General features: G+C 30.8%; 1 protein-coding gene and 1 pseudogene across 1 annotated transcript; both read right to left on the bottom strand.

The window, feature by feature from the left end:
* Nucleotides 1-9,240: 9,240 nt before the first annotated feature.
* On the bottom strand, nt 9,241-10,504 carry LOC107616884 (F-box/kelch-repeat protein At3g23880-like). Its single transcript, XM_016318773.3, has one exon. It carries the CDS (start codon nt 10,411-10,413, stop codon nt 9,241-9,243), a length of 1,173 nt encoding a protein of 390 aa, XP_016174259.1. The 5' UTR covers nt 10,414-10,504.
* Nucleotides 10,505-15,068: 4,564 nt separating this feature from the next.
* Nucleotides 15,069-18,318, bottom strand: LOC148543562 (uncharacterized; annotated as a pseudogene).
* Between the last annotated feature and the right edge of the window lie 7,416 nt (nt 18,319-25,734).

Below are 25,734 nucleotides of genomic sequence, written 5' to 3'. Positions count from 1 at the left end.
GTTGAAACCCAGTAAATACCAGTGCCACTGCAGCTACCTCCTTAAAGGTATCTGGCGAATCGAGTTTTTTGGACAACAAATTTCTGATAGCTTATAAAAAAAATATAATAATCATAATAATTAATCACAACAACGTTACTCATAATAGTAATTATTATAACAAAATTACTAATAATAACAATAATATTAACATTATAATAATGATATAATAAAAATAATAACAATAATGCAAATAATAATAATAATAATAATAATAATAATAATAATAATAATAATAATAATAATAATGAGGACGATGACATACTCTACTCATAATAACAATAATCATAATAAAAAAAATATTTAATTAACTAAAATTAATAAAAAAACTTCTACACAGTTTTATTTATTATACTTTATTACACAACTGTATCATAAAAATTAATAATAAATTATTTAAAAATAATAAAAAACTTATAATTTATTACACATTGCGGTTAGTATCATAAAAATTAATAATAAATTATTAAAAAGTAATAAAATCTCATTAAAACTAATACAAAATTTATTAAACAGTATTTTTTATTATTAAATAATAATAATAATAAAATTAATAATAACAATATCAAAATAAAAAAATATTTACCCATTGAGGATAATCCAAATATTCAATAATGTGTTCTTTCGATTTGGTAAAATTACGAACCATTTTTTCTTCCTTCACCCTATACTTCTTTTTCTCCCACACTTCTTTTTCACTTTTGCTTCTTTAGTTTTTTCACTCTTCTTTTCTTATTCTCGTTTCACTTTTGGTTCATCACTGCTTCTCCTATCTGCGTTTGATTTTGGCTTTTATAAACAAATTTACCACCCTTCATGACACGTGTCGCGCATGCAGCTAAGGTGGCTGCCAAACGCAACCTCCGCTTTGTCCTGGAAGGCTGACAAATGCAACCTGCGTTTTGCCTTCTCCAACGCTGGTCAAAAGTGCTCCGGTTTGCATGCAGGGGACACAGGACCACGTTTCATCATTTGGTTGCCCTGGCCTGCCAAACGCAGGCTGCATTTTGCAGCTTGCTACACTTCCTTTTTTTCGTCCCAGCCAAAATGTAATCTGCGTTTTGTGTTCTCTGACAATACCAGCTCCACATTTGTGAATAACACACCATGCATCCATTTTTTACCAATTCACCATTTTTTTATCCATTTACGAATTAATTTCTGTCATTTTTTGCTGCTGTATTTTTCTTTTCTTTTCCTCCTACTCTCTTTGGTGATTTTGTAACATTATGTATTTCTTCTTCTTCTTCTTTGTTTGGTTTTTCTTCTCTTTTTCTTGGTTTTATTTCTCTCAACAGAGTGAAATAAGAAGAATTATAACAAAATGAAATAAGAAGAAGATGAAGAAGAAAAAAATAAAAAAAAAAAAAGAAAAAGAAGCAGTAGAAGATGAGGAGGAAGAGTTTTGAATTGTGCAGAACAACGAGACCAAATACACTTTAATTCACTCATAAATGTAGGAGTGAGTACGGGTCGGGTTGGTTCGGATTTAAGGTGAAATTAGAACCAGACCAATTGAATTGTAATTGGTTCGGTTTGGTTCGGATTTGCATTTTTTTATGTGTGTACCCGAACCAAACCAAACCGATTAAAAACGGATTGATTCGGTTCGGGTAATTAGGTACCCAATGAAACAGAAATTCATAAAAAAAAAATAAAAAAACAAAATTTTTATCTTAAAGATTTTGTAAGTACAATAAACATGTAACATTAATAGAAATAATCCAAACATGTTAAACGCCAAATACATTAAAAATTAAACACATTAAAATCTAAATATATTAAACACTAAAGACATTAAAATCCAAACATATTCAAAGGCATAAATATATTTTAAATTTTTATTTTTTTATTTAATTAATATATAGTCGGGTCTACGGGTTGGTTCGGGTTCTGCACCCCAAAACTGTTATCCGAACCAATTATTAGAGAGAGTCATTGGTTTGGTTCAGGTTGGACCCGATTACCCGTTGATTCCAGAACCAATTTAATTAGTTTGGTTCAGATTCGGACGAGTAATCGGGTACCCGCGACCCGTGCTCACCCTTACATAAATGAACCAAAATTAAATTGGAAAATGAACCGAAATTAGTTCAAACTTGAACAAAAACTAACTAAACAACCACACATGAACAAGTTCAGCAAATTCAAGTGAAACGAAACTAAATGAACCAAAATAAAACTAAGAAATTAACCGAAATTTCTTAAGAAAAAAAATTGGTAAATACTTAACAGCAGCATCAAGTGAACCTCAGTTAATTCACAAATGAATCAAAAAATAAATTCTGAATGAACCGAAATTATTTAATGATGACGATACACAAACAAGCTCGTTTCAAAACAAGCACAGACCAAGTCAATTTTAAACAAAAATCCATCCAAATCAATTTTAGATCAGACAATATCATCAATATGGCAAAAATTCAATGATAACGATAACAATAACGGCGATACGTATTAGAAGAAGACAATGACGATAACGATGATGACCATGATGATGATGATGATGATAAAGAAGGAGAAGGATGAAAAGAAAAGAGGAGAAGAAATTTCAATAAGAAATGAATAAGGAGAAGGAGGAGGAAGAGAAGGAGGAGGAGGAGGTGTCGTTGGTGGTGACGACAGTAATAAAATTGGAAAATAATGAAAAATGAGGAAAAGAAGAAGAAGATGTAGTATCAAGGGTGAAGAAGAAGAAGACATAAAAAAGAAGCGTGTAAATTTAAAAGACTTAATTGAAACTGGTTGATTAAATTACTTGAATGGGAAATTTTATTGTTCAAAAAAATTATTCTCTAATGGATTAAGATACTTGTTGCTTTAACTTAAGATCTCGATATCAATGAGTTATTGGTTAAAAATGTATTAATGAACTTTTTGTTTACTAAAAAATTCAGAATTTATTTATTGGTTGTTATAAAATAAGAATGAAAGTGAGTTGAATTGAGTTGAATTAAATTAGAGTAAACTCAAATTTTATTTATAAAAATTGAATTTAACTTGTGATTCAACTCATTAATAATCGAAATTATTAATAGAATTCAAATTCAATGTAATTAGTATAATTAGATTTAGTCTCAATTAATATAAATAAGTTTGAAGCTCAATGTAATGACATAAAAATTATTTTATTTGTAATGAATATAATATATATTTTAAAAAATGATGTTTTTTTATTAGGAGTATTCATAGATTAGATTCTATCGGTAAATCTACAATATTTATCTATATCCAATTTATAATTTGTGGATATGATCTGATTCGCAAGATGATTGGATCGAATCGCACATGTCATATTTATATCTACTGATCTGCACCAATAATAAATATATATGTTGTATTTATATTTTATTTCAATTAATAATTATTGTTCATATACATGTTATATTTTTGTTATATAAAAAAATTGGTTTAATAATATTTTAAAAATAAACATATTTAAAACCATAAAAAAGGGTCGAATTTGTCATTAATTAGTTCACTTAAATAAATATTGGAATTCGAATCCACCTTATACATCGAGTGATCTATTGACCAACAACAAATTCTTAAATAAATCTCCACATAAGACTATATGATAGATATTCTACGATCAGTTGCTTATTTTTTTTGCATATGACTCGATTTTTTCTGTAAAACTAATAGATAGAAAAGTCAGTGTCGTCTACTAAAAGTGTTAGAAGATTGTAGGTTGTGTTTGTTTACAGGGATGAGACACAAAGATACAAAATTCAAAAATTGTGTTTGACATATGAGATATGGATAAAGACATTGTGTTTAGAGACACTGACTTAGTATATTTTGTGTTCATCCTGACAAAAAAGACACAAAAATATTAACAAATGATATAACTTATTTTTCATTTTTTCTTTTATTATTCTTGTTAATTTTTTATAATTATATTTTTTTATTATTATATTTTTCTTTTAAAATTTTTTAAATAAAAAAAATAAAAAAAATAAATTTTTATAATTTATTTTACTTTATTATTAAATAAAATACAAAAACATTAAATTCTATATTTATATTATTTATGTCTTATTCTCAATATCTTATCTTATCCTATTTTCAAAAACAAAAGCATAACATAAACAAGTTGTAAACTTAAACAAATCTTTTATATTCTTACGCAAAAATACCTCCCGCTAACTTAAACTAGGAAAAATTTAATCAGCTACAGTTATAAAGAACTGATATCGGTGCATAAATCCTTCACTTGCCACTCACGTTCAACTTTAATCCCAATACCAAAAAGAAAAAAGAAAGATCCAATTCACCAAGTCATCATAAACTCTTGATAAATCACAAACAAGAAAAAGAAAACAGCTATTGCATTAGCTGATGAGTTTTCTTTACTAGTTATTAAGAGGAACAAACTTAGATCTTCTAAAATTAAATAAAATAACATAAAAAAATTAATTATTATTAATTTTATAAGTTTTATAAAACAGTCTCATTATATATTTAAATTTTTTTAATAATTAAGTCTAAATAATTTTATTCAAATTTAATAAAATCTACTCATACAACATATGTATAAAATTATATCGTTTTTTTTTTTCTGTATTTTTTCGTGCACCTCTTACTTCTTCTATTGGTGTTATTATTACTGCGTTTTATCTTCTCCTCTTATTTCTTATGTGATATTGCAGTTATTTTTTTCTTTAATTTTTTTTGTTTTATTCTTTTTAAAAGAGTGAAACAAAAATAATTGTGAGAAAATAAAATAAAAAAAAAATAAAAAAATAAAAAAGGAGAAGAAGCATTATCAAAAGATGATGATGAAAAAGATACAGAATTTGTTGGAAAAATAACATCGAAATTTTTTAACAATAACAGATAAATTTTTTTGTTTTTGCACTAAAATTTTGTTACAAAACACAAAAATGTCATCTTTAAAGTTATATTTTTTCTTCATTTTATTATTTTTTTTCTTTTTTTTTTCTGTTGTTCTTATTTCTTTTTCTATGAGCATTGCTTCTCATATTAGACTTAAATATAATGAGCATGTTTGAAATATATTACAATCTTATTTAGTTGAATGAATGTATATTTCTCTTTTTTCTTATGATTTTGCAGCATTATATATTTCTTCTTCTTTGTTTATTTTTATTCTTGTTAAAAAAAGTAAAACAAGAAGAATTATGAGAATGTAAGATGGCAAAAGATTTGATGGTCCTATAACAAAACATGTTTTTTAAGTTTTTCAATAACTGCTAAATAGTCCGTTTCTAATTTTAATTACAAATTAACCCCATATATTTTATTTAATCATAAAAACTATTTTTTATTTTATAAATTATTATTTTATCATTCATCTATGTTTATTAATAATAAAAAACAAAAGCAATAACGAATTAGATCTTCCATTGATCATAATAACTTTTTGGCAATCCCAATCGATTAAAAATTTATCTTTGATCTATTACATCCGTCGAGGAGTTTGAAATCATGTTTATTAGAAAATCAATCGATTGGATTAACAAAACAATCGATTGAATTTCAGGTTTCTCATAACTCAATCGATTGGACTTTAGGTTACCAAAAAACAATAGATTGAAAGTTACAAGGCAATATGGTTTTCGCAAAAATAATCGATTGGTCATATTACCTAATCGATTGAACGATGACTAGAATGTAGGTTTTTTATAATTCAATCGATTGTTTATATTACCCAATCGATTGAAGGCCGCTATTAAAATATATATGAAGGTTTAATCGATTGATATGATAATACAATCGATTAAATTTTGTACGTGACTAATGGTATATTCCAATTCAATCGATTGGTATGATCATTCTATCGATTGAAATGTGACGTAAATAAGTTTTTTCTGCATTCAATCGATTGGTAGGATAATCCAATCGATTGAATTTTGAATCGTGCCATTCTCAATTTTCATATCTTTTTATAAAATTTGAATCGCGCTGTGACTAATGGTTTATAAATTTTCATATTACCCAATCGATTGAGTTATGGGAAACCTGAAATTCAATCGATTGTTTTGTTAATCCAATCGATTGATTTTCTAAGAAACACGATTTCAAAATTCTCGACGGATGTAATGGATCAAAGATAAACTTTTAATCGATTGGAATCACCAAAAAGTTATTACGATCTAATTCGTTATTATTTTTATTTTTTATTATTAATAAACATAATAGATGAATGATAAAATAATAATTTATAAAATAAAAAATAATTTTTATAATTAAATAAAATATATGGGGTTAATTTGTAATTAAAATTAGAAACAGACTATTTAGCAGTTATTGAAAAACTTAAAAAACATGTTTTGTTATGGGACCATTTAATGGTCCAAACGTTCTGAGACTATTGAATCCGGTGCCAGCAAAGCGTATAATCATTTTTAAATTAAGAATTTTTTTGGAAGGTTAGGAATTAGAATTTATTTAAAAATTATTCTTTTTATTTTCGAACAACTAAAAATAAATAATTTAAATTTCAGAATTCTAATTTTCAGTTTTTTTTAATTATAAATCAAAATAAAAAATATCTAATTTCCAAATCAACTCTCATACTCTTTAAACTTAAATTCTATTATATTAATATATTATAGTCGTTTTAATTTTTAAATCATAAAATTAAGTTTTAAATTGAAATGAATTCTTTTTTTAAAAGAAATAAATTTTTTTCTCATGTTAAATAATTTTTAAACAAACTCTAAGATTTTAAAAAAAAAATTAATAAAATAATAAAATAAAAAATTAATCAAACAAAATATTTAACCTAAATCTAATCAAGTTATTATAACTATATTCAACATCACGCACATCACGTGCTTCTTCTACAAATGATAACAAAATAAAGAGCGTGAATATTCAATTGAATGAATGTACGTAGAATTGAGCATTGCAAATGACGGTAACCGTAGAAAAAGAAAGTAGTTACGTGGAATGGAACCCTAAGAAAAAAGAGAGCTGCAAGATGAAGAAGAATTGAAGAGGATGGTGTGATATGTATGCAGAGAAAGAGAATAGGATTCGTATGAAGTATGAATGTGATTTCGTTGTCACCGTCATCACGTACTATTTCTATTTCCTCCTTTTTTTTTTTTTTTTCTTTTTCTTTTTATTTGAATTTTTTTATTTTTTTTCTTTTTTTTTATTTTAATTTTTTTCTTCTTTTTTTTTTCTCTTCCTCCACTATCATTGTTTTCATCGTTATTGTTAATATAATTATTATCATCTTCATTTTTTTTATATGTATAACAATTTAAAACAAGTTTAAACTAAAATGCACCTTATTAAAATTCAAAACGCACTTAAATTAAATCCAAAATGCACCGAAATTATTTATTGATGACAACACACAAACAAACTTAGTTCATAACAAGCACAAACCAAAAGTACACCTTATTTAAATCTGGAATAAAAAACAAAAATAATAATAAATTAGATATTCCATTAATCGTAATAATTTTTTGGCAATCTTAATCGATTAAAATTTTATCTTTGATCCGTTACATTCGTATAAGGTTGTGAAATCGTGTTTCTTATAAAATCAATCGATTGGATTAATAAAACAATCGATTGAATTTCAGATTTCCCATAATTCAATCGATTAGTATTCATGTTTCCACAAAACAATCAATTGAATGATGATTAGAATGTGAGTTTTTTCTAATTCAATCAATTGTTATCCAATCGATTGAATTGTGCACTACGTTATATGTTACGCCGTTCTCAATTTTCTTACTCGTGTTTATAAATTATTATTTTATTATCCATCTATTTTATTTTTAAAATTCTATCTTCAATTTTTAAGGTTTTTTTTTATTTAAATACTCTAATCTTATCTCTTCTTTAATATTAAGGTTATAAATTGGTGAATATAGAACTTTCACCCTCAACTCTAACTCTTCTTGTGTTTTTAGTAGCGCATATCAAAATTCAATCGATTGTATTAAGGAAAAAACCTTATTTACGTCAAGACTTCGGGAAGGAATCAAGCGAGAGAACATAAGATGAGATGACACCACCTCCAACTCAAAACCTTAAGGTAGTAAGTTAATGGGTCTCTCATCTTATAAACTCCTCACTCTTCCTTGCTTTCTTTGATGTGGGACTAACTTCAATACTTTTCTTTGATGTGGGACTAACTTCAATACTTCTCACACTTGCAACATTAACAATCTACCTCTCAAGTGTGAGCCTCCACATCAACCCTCATCAACTCCCCCTCTTTCTAGCTCATACCGCCGCAAAACACCGCGGGACACACCGCCCGGACCACCTTTGTCGGGAAGACTTTCGATGCTTCACCTTGAATACTCCTTAAAACCAGACCGATTAAACCATCGGCTCTGATACCATTTTGTTGGATCAACCGTGGGAAGCTTTCGACAATCAGGGAGACTTCGGGGAGGAATCAAGCGAGAGAACATAAGATGAGATGACACCACCTCCAATTCAAAACCTTAAGATAGTAAGTTAATGGGTCTCTCATCTTATAAACTCCTCACTCTTCCTTGCTTTCTTTGATGTGGGACTAACTTCAACACTCCTCACACTTGCAACATTAACAGTATTATCATATCAATGGATGAAACTTTCATATATCATTCTAATAGCGTAAGTCAATCGATTGGGTAATAGAACCAATCGATTGAATTAACTAAACCCAGATTGATTTGATGATCAATTGGGTAATATTACCAATTGATTGAATAAGAAAAACCCCACATGCTTTGCAAAATTCAATCGATTGTATATCAATTCCAATCGATTGAATTTCTAACAAACACGATTTTTTCAATCTAATACGTATATAACGGATCAATGATAAAATTATGATCGATTAAGAATGCAAAATATTTATTACGATTAACGAAAGATCTAATTTATTATTGTTTTAGTTTTTTATTATTAATAAACATGATAGATGAATGATAAAATGATGATTTATAAAATAAAAAATAAATTTTATAATTAAATAATATATAAAAGACTAATTTATATTTAACAGTTTTTAAAAAACTTTAAAAATATGTTTTATTATGAAACCATTTAATAATCTAAAAATTTTGGTACAATCGAATTTAGTGCCGGTAAGCAGTAATAAAAACTCATATGCAATTTCATGTAAAGTTTATAATTAAAAATGGTTAACTTCCTATGAAAAGAACTACATGTTACTTTGTACCTAGTGTTTAAGAGGCAACGGGTTTGATGAAGCGGCTAGCTACTTGCAATAGCATAGTGTGACGGCGAAACTAAACTTTCATGATAAACATAGAAGCACCTTGCATATGTACACTGAGAGAGTAGATAATAATGATCAAAATAATCATCAACAAATTGGTCAACAATAATGGGAACTAAGACGTGTTTCTCCTTTAAATCACACAAAACAATTCTGAAAGACGGAGTAATGGCGAGAAGAGCATCATTATCCGAGATGTACAGGGGTCGCAAACAACGAACATCATTAGGCTTAACCACTTGCCGTGGAATCAAAGCCAATCTACTCCAAGATTCAGTTACTCCATACTCCTCCATCACCCACACAGCCCAATCACTTCTCTTATGCTCAAAACAAACTGCTAGACGGTTCCTCAACACCGATAATTCCACGCTAACTCTCACATCATCTTTCGGATCTCTTTCAGGGAGAGGAAAATAACTGTAAGTCTCGTTCCCTAAGTCAAGGGAAAGAATCACGTCATTCATCCCTACCCAATTAAGAGTGTTATTGTTACTGGAGCTAACAAATTCTCCGTCTCTGTTATTCACGTCGATCGGACCAAGTAGGTCCAAATCCACATCCTGAATCGTTCTCCATGACGAATTAGGGGCAAATGTGTAAATTACAGTCCTGCGTTCATATGATGCCAAATCTGTTAGCATCCCGAAGAGCTTGTAACTGTCACTGACGCGATCGTAACCGAAGCCGCAAACAACGAAGAAACCACCGATTTCTGGCGTCGGTTCGGATGTGAATCCGGTACAGGGGTTCCACAAGATGGCATTCACGGTGTTAGGAGCAGTTTCATCAACCAAACAGAGCAATCCATTGCAAGAGCCAATGACTCTGAAGTAGCGTTGTGTCTGGTGCTCGTAGCGCGCGACTTGAGTAGGCTCACGAAAAGTGCTCTCGAAGACGGATCGTATTGAGAAGATTCCGATTCCTCGGTATTTGTAGTCAACGCCGTAATAAGCAATTTGTGGATGTGTCAAGGTTGGATCCACCAAGATTGAACGTCGGGCATGGTCATGGGCGAATTTGGAGCTCGAAATTAGGGTTCTCCATGAGCGGCAGACGGTTCTTAAAGGAAGAAGCGAACTCACGGGAAGCCTGAGTAGAATCTCCTCCACGATTTCGTCGGGAAGCTCAAAGATTTGCAGCGACATGACAGTAAAGAGAATGCAGAATTGAATCACACCATGCAAAGGGTTTGGTAAATATTGATTCAATCTAACTAACTTCAAATTTTAAATTTGAGTTTATATAACCTGTGCCCAAGATATATAAGATTGATAAATTAAGATTTTTTTTTAAATACAAAAAATTTAAATTTTTAACATATTTATTTTTTATTTATTAAATAAAAGGGTAAAGTATATTTTTTGTCCCTGAAGTTTGGCAAAAGTTTCAAAAATACCTTAAGTTTTATTTTATTTCAATTTTGTCCCAAAAGTTTTCGATTTGCATCAAATATACCCCCGACGGTTAAATTTTCAAAAAATTTAAAACTAATCTAACAATGATGCTTAATTTACCTGTGTTAAGGGTTGTTCTTACGAAATTATTGTTGAATTGGTCTTAAATTTTTTGAAAAATTAGCCGCCAAGGGTATATTTGATGCAAATCGAAAACTTTTGGGACAAAATTGAAACAAAATAAAACTTAGGAATATTTTTAAAACTTTTGTCAAACTTCAGGGATAAAAAGTATACTTTACCCTAAATAAAATATTTTATTAATAATAATTTTATCATGTATTTTTAAGATATAAGTTAGATAAATTTTTTAAATTTTATTTTAATTTAATTTAATTCCATTATTATGATAACCAAATGCTGGTTTTGATTTAAATTCGGGTCAAAAAGGACGCTTTTATCATGATGAGGAGGGGTCAACTATTGCCTTTGCATCACTATAGAGCATCCAAAGATGTTTTCTCAAGTTGGATTGCTATTTACATGTCAAAAAATAATTACTTATCAAGATATTGATTTTAAATTGTTAAAATTATGTCTATATTAATATTATCTTCTTTTGCTTCTTTTATTTATTTTTACATATGATGTGTAATATTGCATAAATTTAAGAAAAAGTTAGAAAAAAAAAAGTCATATCCTATGTCTTATGAAAGACAATGATGTTAATTGTTAAGTATAAGTATAGAGTATACGATTTCTATTTTCTAGTGAGTTATTATTAGGTGCTGTAAATTATTATTCTTGCCCTCGTCAACTAATTATTTTCGACATTACTATAAAAAATAAAAATATTAATAAAATAAAAACTATCAATAATATAACAAATAATAAAGAATAAAAGCATTTATTTGTTCTAACTATAGATATATGAGATATTGACATGTGGAAGGGAGTAGTACTATTGACCCGGAAGACGTTATAACTTCTCTAAGTACGCACGTTAAGCATTTTAGTTTGGTTAATTAAGAAAACAGAGAAAGAGAAATAAAGAAAATGAAAAAATAAAACAAAAACAAAAGTAAGGGTAACATATATTTTTGCCCATAGGAAACCCTCGGTCACTTCTTGTTTAGTGCAATAACTTTTTTGCTTTAGCTGGCCCAACAAAAAACCAAAAAAGCCAATTTGTCCTAGACATAGACATTTGCACACTGTTACATATGTTCATCTCCAATTTTGGGAGGCTCTTAGACTAATGACAAATATCTAAGCCTCCTAAACCACATTTTTAGGTTCGACTCTTGATAGAAACAGTAGATTAAGAACCCTTAAATAGAGAGCGTCTGAGAGTTATATGACCAAAAAAAGAACTACTCTCATCTAAACTCCTGCATCCAGGTTCTCCTTTACTTCAACACCATGAAATTTGGGATTAACAATGACACCTTAAACAACCATTTACAATAGGGTATTTTTGGAGACAATATTAATCCTAACACGTGTACTTCCTAACTGTTAATGTATGAGTAACTAATACATGCATGATATATGAAAGTGGCGGTGATAGATAGTGGCTATTAATGCATGAATTATATAAAGCTGATAGATGATAATGATATTGTGTGATACTAGTAGATGATGCTTTAGATTGTTAGTGAGAGAAAAAGAATAATGTGGAGATAACAAATATAACAAGTGTATATATTATATGAGTAAATACCCTTTTCGACCCCTTTTCATTTTAAAAATTGACAACACGCTCCCTAACGATTGTAAATTATCATATCGGCCCTTATCGATATACTCTGTGATACCAATTAGCCCTTGAGTTGGTTTCTCCGTTCAAAGTCGACGGAAAATGCTGAGGTGTAACGTGCAGCCTGTGACGTGGCGTTGGATCATCAAACGTGGATTGCCCAATTAAAAAGAAGGCCTCTGGCTCGTTTAGGGTGAAATCTCATTCTCTCCATTTCTGAACCCTAACACTAGTGCCCGAAACATGAGCGATCCAGAGCAATCTTCAACCTCTAACACACGCCGTGTCTGGAGGAAGAATATGGTGGGTTCGAGTAGCAATGCAAGTGAGGATAAGAAGGCCAAGTTCCAGCACCCTAAATGCAAGTGTGGCACCTATGCAGTCATGCAACAGTCTGGGACAGCCAAGAACCCAGACAGAATCTTCCTGGGTTGTTCTTACTATGGCGTAAGTGTGCATCCATCTTGAGTTTATGTAATCAACTTCCTATGTTGTTTAACAAGTTGTATTCACTATAATGGCGATTGTAGATGGAGCAACGTCACTGCAACTTTTTTGTCTGGCTGGACGAACTGATTGCTAAACATTTTGAGTATGAAGATGACAATGATGTTCAATAAATAATGATGATGTTGGAGAATAGATTGGAGCAACTGGAATTCAAGATTGAGGATGAATATGAAGGAAAATCCAAAAAATGTAGTAATACCCATGGTGTATTTGTTACGCTGGCAATGTTAATTCTGTTAACAGTAATTGTGTTTGTAGTGTTTTAGGTTATATTGTGTTGCTGTAAGTGATGCATGGACAAGGTTAAGAGTTGGGTTAATTTTCTCTGTAATTGTAGATTCTAAATGAATTGAATGTGAATTTTTTTTGTAATAATGTAAAGGCTGAACCCATGATAACTCTGCACAATGTTGTATAAGCTAAAAGCACAATGTTTATATCATACTGCTAAGCACAAAGGCTATTACATATTGAGCCAAAATCATCAGCACATGTCTGAATTCACAAAACAAAAAATATGTTCCAGTAGTGTTAAGTGTATTGCTCCTTATAACTTGACAACCAAAAAACTTCACACCAAAATATTCATAACTATAACCACAATTATGTCATTTCTGAATTCTTGGTGGCCTAAACCCCATATGTTGGCTTGAATCTATGGGGTGCATTTAGGCCTGGTGTGGGGATAAACGTGAAAGGAGTTGTGGCAGTCCCTGAGCCAGTTGCTCCTTCAGTTGGAAGTTGCTGCTGAGTTGATGGTTGTGATATTGGGGTTGTTGCTTACTGTAGAGGTGGCTGAATTATTGGGGCTGTGTCCTGCTGCATAGGTTGCTGAACTGTTGGGGTTGTAGCCTGCTGTTGAGGGTGGTGAACTGTAGGTGCTAGAGGTATAGTTATTGCTTGCTTGGGTCTGAGATTTGGCCCGTGATTGGGTGTAGTTGGGGTAGCAGGGTTTGAGGGCTCAGTGTTGTAGTCCACACCCTAAACCACATAAAAACAATTCAATTTAGTGTATATGCTCTAGGGCCAACTAATTTTATAGTTAAAGGACATGAATCTGTAAAATAACATTACCTCTACTGGTGGTTGGGCAGAGTGTGAAGATTGAGTGTCAACCCTTAGGGGTGTCCGCGGATCGGATATGGCCAAAATTTCGATCCGATCCGCACTACAATCATCGGATCGGATCGGATCCAATATCCACAGTTTTTAGGGTTGGATCCGATCCGCACATTTGCGGATCGGATCAGATCGGATATTGGATATATCCGCAAAATACAAAAATATTTTTAAAAGCTTATTTTTATTAAAAAAATATCAATAAAAATTTATTTTTTCTATTCTTTTAAATATGTTTACTCTTAAAATAATATTAAACATACTTTTCTTGAATAATAAATTAAAATAATTTAACATATATGATAATTATTAGTTAAAATAAAACATAAAAAGAATATTTTATTTATTTATTTCTTTATTTTTGCGGATACGCGGATATGCGGATACCAACACAAAATCCGCAATCCGATCCGATTAGTGTGTGGATCCGATCCGATCCGATCCGATCCGATCCGATCCGAAAGCCTTGCGGATCGGATCCATATCCGCAATTTTCAGATCAAATTCGGATAAACACCGCGGATATGCGGATCGGATCCGATCCATGGACACCCCTATCAACCCTTGTCTCTTGTTGGACTGAATTCGGGTTGGAGGTCTTCGGGACTTTTTTCTTTTGCCTTTTTGCTTTACCCTGTGAAAGACACATGAGAAGCAAAGTAAGCACAGCCATGATATGAAAAAAAACTTAAGTTTAGGATCTCAGACAATGGACTACCACTGGATCAATAGATGTGGCAGTAACATTTTGGGGAACATTGGTTCCAACTCCGTCCCCGGCCTGTTCAAATCCAAAAATAATATCTCAACTACTATAATTCTCAATTGAACAGAGGAAATAACAACTACTACAATGAAAAAGAAAAACATGAAGAACTCCTTTAACCTGTGCTTCCTGCCGATCTGGAGGTAGCTGTGATGATTGGTTTTCAGTTTGTTGTTGCTTTGCCTTCTTTCGTTTTGGCTGCCAATTCGGATTTGAAGGAGGGCCTTTGCAAGTCATGTGGTAGTGTCCCTTTTACCCACATTTACTGCACGTGACTTGGAATGACTTCCTCACCTTGTGACCTTGCTGCTGCATTTGTGACTCAGCCACCACATCAATAGCCCTTTTTTTGGTTGGTCTCCCAGGGGGTCTCCTAATGATTGGTGCCTCTGGACGCAGCCTGTTGGTTTCTTCCCAAAACTCCTCAGAATTCATTGGTTTAATGGAGTCCCCATAAGTAGCCCGGACAGCTTCCATTGTAAGCCATTTGTGTGCAAAATTCTCTGGCCTCAGCCCTTCTTTCCTTAACCTTGAGATAGCAGCCACTGCATGCTTGCATGGCAACCCTGGTAGGATAGATACATAAATCCGACTTTTACTCAATCAATATTTACCTAAATCACATAAGTATTATTGCCAAGAAATCAGTTGATGATTAAACCTGTTAGTTGCCAAACGTTGCAAGCACATGTTTGTCTTTGCAAATTAACAGCCACTCTGATCTGGTACCTCTGGACTTCAAACAATACCCTTGCTTCATCCCTAGCCCACTTTGCTGTCCACTTGTTGCTGTCAGGAATGATGTACTCATCCAACCTTAGTTGTTGAACTGGAGCCAATTTGCCCTTGCATTTGCTTATTCTGTGCTTGTGTCCTGTCATCTTTCGCATAATGTAACTTCGAAGCTCCTCGCACATAGTTAAAATCGGTTTCTCTCTATACTCCACGATCTTCGCATTCCAAACTTCGCACATGTTATTGGTGATATTGTCACACTTCGGGCCATGGCTAAAGTAAGCCTTCGTCCATGCACCAGGATCAAACTTCCGTAGATATTCCCAAGCAGCCTTGTTCACCTTCTTCACAAGTTTCATTGAGTCTTTGAATTCCCTCATTGTTGTGCTCTTAGCAGCCTTCCAAACTAGCCCTTTTGTGTGCTTGTCCTTAAAGTGCTTGATGAAGTTTTTCCACATATGTAAGACGCAATTCCTATGATGGGCTTGTGGCATTACCTCATGCAATGCCTTAGCCAACCCCTGCAATAACAATTCAGCCAACAGTTGAATTAACAAGTAAGCACAGAACACAAACCATATAACAAAAAAAAAAACACAAAGAAGGAAGTAATGTAACCTTCTGCTGGTCGGACATGAAGTTCCACCCATTGGCAGCCACAGGACCAAGATCATCGTGCAGGATTGAAAGAAACCATTTTCAGAAATCAGTGTTCTCATCTTCAACTACAGCAAACGCAATTACAAAGAAACTATTATTGGCATCCTGCCCCACAGCTGACAAAAGATGACCACCAAAGTACCCTTTTAAGAAGCATCCATCCAATCCGATCAGAGGACGACAACCCGCCTTGAAGCCTTTCTTGCAAGCATCCAGTGAAATGTACAACCTATTGAACAGTGGGCGACCTTCCAGTTGAGGAATTACATCAATCATGCCAATGGATCCAGGATTGCTTCTGTGAATTTCATTTAAGTAGTCATGTAGCTTTCCATATTGTTCTCGCTCCTTTTCAATTACTTGCTCTCTAGCAGCTTTCAAGGCTCTGTATATCATCCTATAGTTTATATGGACATTATAGTCCTGTTTCATGTGCTCTAGTGCCTCTTTCGGAGTCATTAGAGGTTGAGTTACCAACCTTTTTACCAATTTACTTGTCACCCAAGCTCTATCAGCCATGTTACTGCTCAAATTCCTACCACAGTTGTGCTCTCCAATGAATGTCTTTATTTGAAAACTTAGACTCTGACTATTATGAGAGCAAAACACCAGCCATGGACAACCCTCCTTAGCACACCTTGCTCTAATCCTCTTTGGCTCATTCTTCAAATACATAAGCTCTTTTCCCTCATATACAAAGTAGTCTTTAAGTGCTTGCTTGAACATTGACATGGTCTCAAAGTGTTGTCCAACCTGAAACTGAACCTCACCATACTCTGCATCCTCATTGAAGTCAGGATATCTTGCCTTATGCTCCTCATCTGAGTCAGAAATTGGGGAGTTAAATGCCTCTGACTCATATTCATATGGCTTATCTTGGTCTGAGTCCAATTCCTCATCCACTGGATCTGAATTGAGCTTATCCCTTGCCTCATCATTTGAGTTTTCCTCACCTGGCCCATTACCTTGATCTCCACTAGGCCCACTGTTTGGCTCATTGTCTGCTTCTTGTTGGGATAGAACATGTTTTCTTTTTCTTCCAACATACCTTTTTGCCTTCTTCTTTTTAGTCCTAGGAGACATGTCCTTATCAGCAAAACTACCAGGTGGCACATTCTTCTTCTTTTTAGGTGTCTGTTGTCTAACACACCTCTTCTTTCTAGCACCCTTCTGTCCAGCATCCATTGCCTCTTTCATCCTCACACTAGGCTGCTTCTTCCTCACACTCTTCCTCTATACATTAACATCCTCATCACTACTACTACTATCAGATTCGAATCCAGGTGGAGGGGGTTTGTAGGGTTCATCTTCAGTTGTCTCATATCCGTCATGGGAAGAAGGTGAATCTACCTCAACAACATCAGGCCCATATACTGGTTGACTAACATCATGCTCAAAGTAAATAACCAGCAAATCTGACTCCACATTCTCCATCTTTTTATCACACATTTCATTGATTTCCTTATCTCCTTTAAGAACATGCAACACAGACTCTAAATCAAGGACACTGCCATCATACCAATACATCTGTTTGTAACTTGTATACCCTAAACCCTTGAACATTTCCTCCAAATCCTTGAAATTAACATAATCTATGTCTAATGGAGAAAATGTCTCAACACTTCCGTCGCGGTAGTGCAGTGCACCATCTTCATCCCGTTCAAACCAACCCCCATTATAAAAAACAGGGACTATTTCATATGACATCTATTAGAATAACAATGTGCAATAATTAACAAAAACATGCATGGGGTGATCACTGATCCAAATCATCATTAACAAAAACCAAGTTCAGTAAAAAAAATGGAGCAACACAAGCTAACGATGCTTCAAGCTCAGATAGCGACACTATCCTTAGTAGCGCCGTCAGTTCCTCCGTCTGCAGCACCGTCAACACCTCCCTGTTGGAAGTCTCTGTCAGCTTGCTTGGAGGGAAACGTTTCATTCTCTTAGGGTTTCTTCGTAATTTTGAGGAGAGAACGAGGGTGATGTATGGTAATTGAGGTGTGTACAAGGGGGAGAATGGGATTTCACCCCAAACGAGCAAAAGGATGCCAAACAAAACGACGTCGTTTTGCTGAGTGTGCAGGGGCTTATTTGTCCACATGCCCACAGAGCAATCCACGTTTGATGATCCAACGCCACGTCACAGGCTGCACGTTACACCTCAGCGTTGTCCGTCGACTTTGAACGGAGAAACCAACTCAAGGGCTAATTGGTATCACGGAGTATATGGATAAGGGCCGATATGGTAATTTATAAACGTTAGGGGACGTGTTGTTAATTTTCAAAATGGACAGGAGTCGAAAAGGGTATTTACTCAAAAATATAATTTTAAAAGGATTAAATAAATAGTATATCTTGTAAAGGATTGACAGTACACATCACAAAAGAACGAAAATGCAAAATTGAATCAAATTGATTCAATTTAACCAACTTCAAATTTTTTAATTTTACTTTAATTTAATTCCATTATTATGTTAACGAAATGCTGATTTTAATTTAGATTCAGGTGAAAAACAATGTTAATTTCTATCATGAGAAAAGTTAACTATTGCATTTGCATCACTATAAAAAAAAACTAATTAAAAATTGAATGAAATTATAAAGATTAACAAAATAATTAATTAAACTTATTAAGTACAAGATGCGATTTCTAGTTTTTAGTGAGTTATTATTGGGTGATTTAACTACAAGTTATTATTCTTGCTCTCATCAATTAATTATTTTTCACATCAATATTATAAGAAAAATAAAAATATTAATAAAAATAAAAACTAACATAAAAATAATACAATAAATGATAATGAATATAAGAGCATCTAGCAATGATACCTTAAACAAACATTTACAATAGGGTATTTTTGGAGACAATCCCAACACGTGTACTTGCTAACTCCAACCATCATATACCCATGTTAAGGAAGAAGGAACTTGTTCTCATTGAAACATTCAGAAAATAAAATTACGTTTACACCATGCGGTTATTTTTTAATTTCCACAAATATCGTTGCGGTAAAAATCTTTGGTTTACGTCCAAGGGGTTAATTAAGCAGCGTTTAGTATGTAACCACAGAGTTAATTGGACATTCAATTTTGACAAGCGTCAACAATTTATTAGAAGATTAGCACTTAGCCACTTATAGCCACCTTTAACTTAGCTACCATAATCGTCGCCTAAGTATACCGTCACCAAATTCAAAAGATAATGTCACATTTTATAAATTAACTAATATTATGTTTAATATTGGTTAATTTCAATTAACTGAGTATACGTTATACCCAAATATCATTTTGATTTTGATGTCTCCTATATATATAATATTCGGCTCCAAAATATCAGGCTGGCAATACAGAAGCAAGGCAATTTGGAAATAAAAGAAATGATCCATGCTATGTTCATATTGCATATTCTATAGTCTGACAAGTTTATAGTATCTTCTAATATAGTTGGCAGATAAGGATTCTAACTAATTAGTGGCTTATATATACAACCAACCATTGAGACAAATCATGTGCTGCTGAAATGAAATTATATGGTTTAAGACCTTATCTTCACATAAAAATACAGAGTGTACAAATTACTTCGATTAGCTGGTTATTTATATAAATAATTTTGGTATTAGTTTTTTAACAATAAAACTTTACATCTAAATCATAACCCGAATTAAATTCAATTAAATATTTTAAATTCACGCACACATATTTTAAATCAACTTCAACGATTTTAAATTGAATAGAATAAAATAGAATGAAATCTAATGCACAGGGGAGGCAAGTATTGCACAAGAAGGGCAATGGTCTCCCAAATTAAAAATTTTAATGTATAGAAGTCATTAATTTTTATATAACCTCCCTTAATTTTATTTTTTTTCTTCTAGAATTATACTTTTATGTTGGTCCTAAGAATTATTCTAGCTCTGCTCCTGCTAATGCAATTGAATAAAGTGATAATAAATAATTTTATTATTGTTGTTTATGAATTTGAATTTGGATAGAATATATGAGTTTCTGAATTTATAGAATGCACAATTTTCGGTTCATTTATTATTACACAATGGTGTTGTTATAATAATATTTCGGTTCATTTGCTGTCTAGGTATATTGTGAATGAACAATTTACTCTAAAGATTGAGATGACTTTTAAGACAAATTGAATGGTGGGGTGTTCACGGGTATCGGGTATCCGATTACCCGTGAGAATTCGAACTGAACCAATTAAATTAGTTCTGAAATTAATGGGTAATCGACTACAACCCGAACTGATGACACTCTCTGTTAATTAGTTCAGGTAATGATTTTTGAGATGCAAAACCAAACTAATCCGTAGACCCAAATCCTTTATTAATTAAATTAAAAAATATATAAGTTTATATATATATATATATATAAAACTTTTACTGATTATTTACGACAATGACTTAAGTATTTGGCTATAATTATGGATTATTATAGATATTTTGTTATTATTAGCATATTATTGATTTGTTTATTGATTTTACATGTTTATTAATTATTATATTTATAAGAATTTTAAAATAAAATTTTTGTTTTCTTATTTTTTATTTTTATAAATTTCTATTTTATCGGGTACCCAATTATCCGAACCGAACCAATCCATTTTTAATCAGTTTCATTTGCTTCGGGTACACACAAAAAAATGTAAATTCGAACCAATTACAAATTCAATTGGTTCGGTCCTAATTTTACCCAAAATCCGAACCAAACAGACCCATGAACACCCATATTGAATGGAATAGAATAGAATCTAATGCAATTGAATAAAGTGATAATGAATAATTTCATTCTTCTTTACAAAAAAATTTGGTCAATACTAACTTCAATTAACACACAAATGAACCGAAATTAGTTCATATTTGAACCAACAGTCAAAAGGACTCAATCATTAACAAAAAGCGCATCGAATTCATTTCTAGATCCAAACTCTCAATTAAACTAATAAATGAACCGAAATTACTTAAGGAATAAAAAAATTGATAAATATTTATCAGCAACATCAAGTAAACCTCAATTAACACATAAATGAACCGAAATTAGTTCAGATTTGAACAAGCAGTTAAAAAGACTCAATCATCGACAAAAATACATCGAATTCATTTCTGGATCCAAATGAATCTCAAATAAACTAAGAAATAAACTGAAATTATTTAATGATGTCACCAGATAAAATCATAACCAATAATGATATTAGCAAAATGTTGGTGTTGTTGGTGATGACGATAACGAAAGAGAAAGATAACGAAGAACGGTTTTTCATATTAGAGCGCGAAGAGTAATATTTGTTTGGGAGGTTTCGAATGCGTCTTTTAATGAGAGTAGTTTTTGTTCGTGTTGGATCTGCTTAGTTGAACTTAAATGACAATATCATTTGAATGTGTAGATCTAATTTTCTTAATTAGTGGTATTGAGTTCAAATTTTGAGAATGAAAATAATTTTTTGGTAAACCTCTATTTTCTATACTAGTGAGCGCGGATCGTGTACCAAGACTTTATTTTAAAGAGGAGTGCTAGGGGGCAGTACTTTTGTTAAATTTTGGTCAGTACTTAACCATTAAAAGAATACCCCATCCGGCCCCTGACAATTATCTCGAAAGGACAACGAGGCCCCCAAGAAAAAAAAACACCCAATCCGGCTCCTGATAAATTTTTTTTGGGACAGATTAGCCCCTGTGCTAAAAAAAATAACATTGATTTTTTTTTGGCACAGGGGCCTCGTTGTCCTTTCGAAGTAATTGTCAGGGGCCGGGTTGGGTTTATTTTTTTTGTCAGGGGCCGGGTTGGGGTTTTTTTTTTGTTAGGGGCCTCGTTGTCTTTCGAGGTAATTGTTAGGGGCTGATTTGGGTTTTTCTCTTAAAAGAAAATTGAATGATTCTATACTATTAGATGCAAATTTCACACCATTAAAAACATCATTAATGACTAAAAACTACAAAATCTATTGGTCCCTAAACTTTTTCTATTTTAAATTGATAATATAAATAGTTTAACAACATAATTGGATAATTATGCATTTAAGTATTATTGTGGACTGCTTATACTACACACTTATTGATGGTAAAAAATAGCATGAAGTAGTTTAGAAATATGTTAATTCATTTAATATAGTCGTTTAAGCTAGAATAGGAATGGAAAAAATATATAAAAAAAAATTGTGTAAAGTATTCTTTATTTGGATATATGTTTGACTTGTGATTTTGAAATAAATATTCCGTATGCAAAATCTAAAATTAATTTTTATCACTATATATATAAAGGCTACGCTCATGTGAAATCCCTTCCATTATTTATAAATGGAACTTTTTTTAAAATATGAATACAGATTATTAGCTTCATGTGATATTGTACTTAAATAACTTTCAAAGCCACCTACCTAATAAGTTACCCATATTAAATATTGAGGTGGCAAAATTAACTGTTGAAGTAAGATAAGTCACCTACTTCTTCCACCAATTAAATGGCATGGAAATCTTGAAAAAGGAAATCTTACCGATTTAAAAATATATATAAAATACTTCACAAAATATAATTAGAAGACGAATGTTGACAGTTCAAGCGGGACAAAAAAAAACTTAGATACTTACATGTTTAATCCGTAGTTAGAATCGAAAAGTTGATCAAACCCATTAAGATATTGGTTTATTAGTTTATTGATTTAATTGATAAATTATTAGTTGAATCGATAAAATTAATCTCACGTAAATAAAAAATAAAAAATAGTAAAAAACTTAAAACTAAAATTTAAAATATATATCTTTATTAACATTCTACGAAGAATTAAGTCTTAAATTTTAAAAATAACTAATATAAAAAATATAAAAAATTTTAGTATTACTACAATAGTATTTTAATTTGATACAATAAGAGTAACAGTTAATTCATAAAGTCTATCATCTAATTATAATATAAGTAGATTTTAATATTAGTATCAAAACAAATAATTTTAATCACAATACTAACAATAAAATAGATCAAACAGATTAATAAATTTGTAATAAAAATTATATTTATATTACTAATGATACATAATTAAAATATAATTAATTCGAAACATGAAGAATACAAAATTAAATTAAATTAAATATCTATAAAATATGTAATTGAATATATACTATATAATTACTATTTGTCAAACATAAACATGATAATGAGAAGCATGATCCCTGAGTGGCGAGGGAAAGATGTTTTAACATTAAAGTTCTTAGTTCGAATCGATTTAAAATTTGATTCACTGATTTTTCGATTAAATCGTTCGCTCCGGTTCGATTTTATAATTATTGTTTAATCTAAATCAATGAATTTTCTACATAATTAACCAAATATAATTAGAATTTTTGCTAGAAATAATGATGATGGTTAAAATAAACAGTCATGGTATTTTTTTAATTTAATTTTAATGCATTATCAGTATAAAGTAGTTATATATATATATATATATATATATTAATAAAATAATTATTTTTTATATTAACAATATAAATAATTATCAAAAAAATGAATATAATTATACAACTGTATAAATGATCTACAATTTCAATGCATCAAAATTAAATTTTTTTTTTTTCATCCAAAAAGGATAATGCTAACTCATTTTGACAACAAAATTCTAGTAAAACATCCCGTTTCTTAGTAGTATTGGATATTTCCCAAATCAAATTTTTCTAAAATTTAATACAGAGAACTGGTTCAGTGCATGGATCCTTCACTAGCCACTCACGTTCAACCTTAATCCATATACAAAAAGAACAAAATAAACACACAAGTGGACAGGTGTATAACAATGCTCTGTTTCATTTTAAATACTTTTGGATAACATAAATTAAAAATAGTTAATGATGGGTTTGTTGGTGATTAAGTGATTAATGATGACATTATCATAATTGATCGAATCTGTCTCTTCCTTTCATAAACAGAAGCGCCAAAAAGTCTATGCATATTTCTTTAACTAGTACTAGTTAACCGACCAATATAAAATTTAATTTTGATATACTTTCATAATAAAATCGTTTTACACATACATCTAATCACATAACCTGACATTAACAAGAAATTTAGAGTTGTACATGGTTTAGTTAATCCAAAAATCAAATCTATTTTTGAATTAGCCAAAAATATAATTTGGTTAATTAACCAAATTGATTTTATATATAAAACTGGTTATTAATCGTTTAGAAAATTTAAAAACCAATTTTTAACCGACTATAAAAATAAAAAACAATTTTAAAAAATAGTCGGTTCTTTTTTTAAAAAATTGCATAGAAAAATTAAATTTTTTAAAAATCAAAATTAAAAACCGGTTTTTATTAACCGGTTAAAAACTATTTTTAATCAGTTAACCAATTTGATCACAAGAGTTGCATAAAATTTGGTTTTAGTTTTGGTTAACCGATTAAAAATTGGTTTTTAAAATTTAGTTTTGATTAACTACTTTTTAACAATATGGATATAATTTTTTAAAATTGTTTTATTAAATTGGTTAACTAAAATGTAGTTATGGTTTTTTAATCGGTTAACCACAATTTAGTTATTTTTTGTACATTCCTAACAAGAATAACTATCTTTTATATTGACCGTGTAAATAATTATCTAAAAAAATAGTTATAATTACACGACTGTTTAATACATTTTACACTATTAGTGTATGAAAATTAAACTCTTATTAATATATACTTTAAACTATAAACACTAATGAATTTGTACTCACTCATGGTTCGAATTCCATGATGCCTTTGCAATTTTTATAAGAGTATGGCCGGTGCTATTTGTGGCCCAAACTTGGTCATGTTCTCCACTTCTTTGCAAATTTGGTCATGATGATTATTTCATTCACAATTTTCTACCCTACCAAACACTACCTCTAATCTCTATTCCTCACATGGAGGAATCATTCATTCGCTTCCAGACATTTCTAATAAAGCAGGCCAATGACAGCTAATTAAAATTGGCAAAAATAACACCTCATTGTGATTGGACATGCATGCATGATGTGTTATAACTTATAACTTTTAGATCAAGAAGAAAAGTGATTTTCTTCATTTATTTACTTTTTTTTAAAAAATTAAATAAAATTTACAGACCATCACTATTTATTACTACTATTCTTTTTGTGATGGTATACTTTACTTTATCTATTAACATGTGAAGTTACAAATAGTATGCAACTATATATATATTTTGTATTTGAAATATATGTATAGTAGTGATATTTAAATAAACTAAAATTTGATATTTTTTGGAAATTTAACAAAATCTAAACATACAAAAACAAAAGTTTTAGATATTAAAAATAAAAAATTAAGTCTGGTGCATTCTCTAAATGTAAAAGAATTTAACATTGATATTTAATTAATTATGTATTATTATATCAGTAAAAAAAACATACGCATGCGCGCAGCGCACATGCAAATAATCAAATTCATGAAATAAAAAACTAAATAAATTAAATGTTTAATTACTCTACTGGTCTCTATAGTTTCGCAAAATTTTCAATTAGGTCCCTATATTT

The sequence above is a fragment of the Arachis ipaensis genome, chromosome B9, assembly GCF_059453495.1.
Source record: "Arachis ipaensis isolate K30076 ecotype BB chromosome B9, ASM5945349v1, whole genome shotgun sequence".
Lineage (NCBI taxonomy): Eukaryota > Viridiplantae > Streptophyta > Magnoliopsida > Fabales > Fabaceae > Arachis > Arachis ipaensis.
Note: the sequence above shows the minus strand (reverse complement) of the source record. Positions and strands in the feature narration are given on the sequence as shown.

Coding starts and splice junctions, on each gene's coding strand:
- LOC107616884 (XM_016318773.3), bottom strand. CDS start 10,413: ATGTCGCTGCAAATCTTTGAGCTTCCCGACGAAATCGTGGAGGAGATT.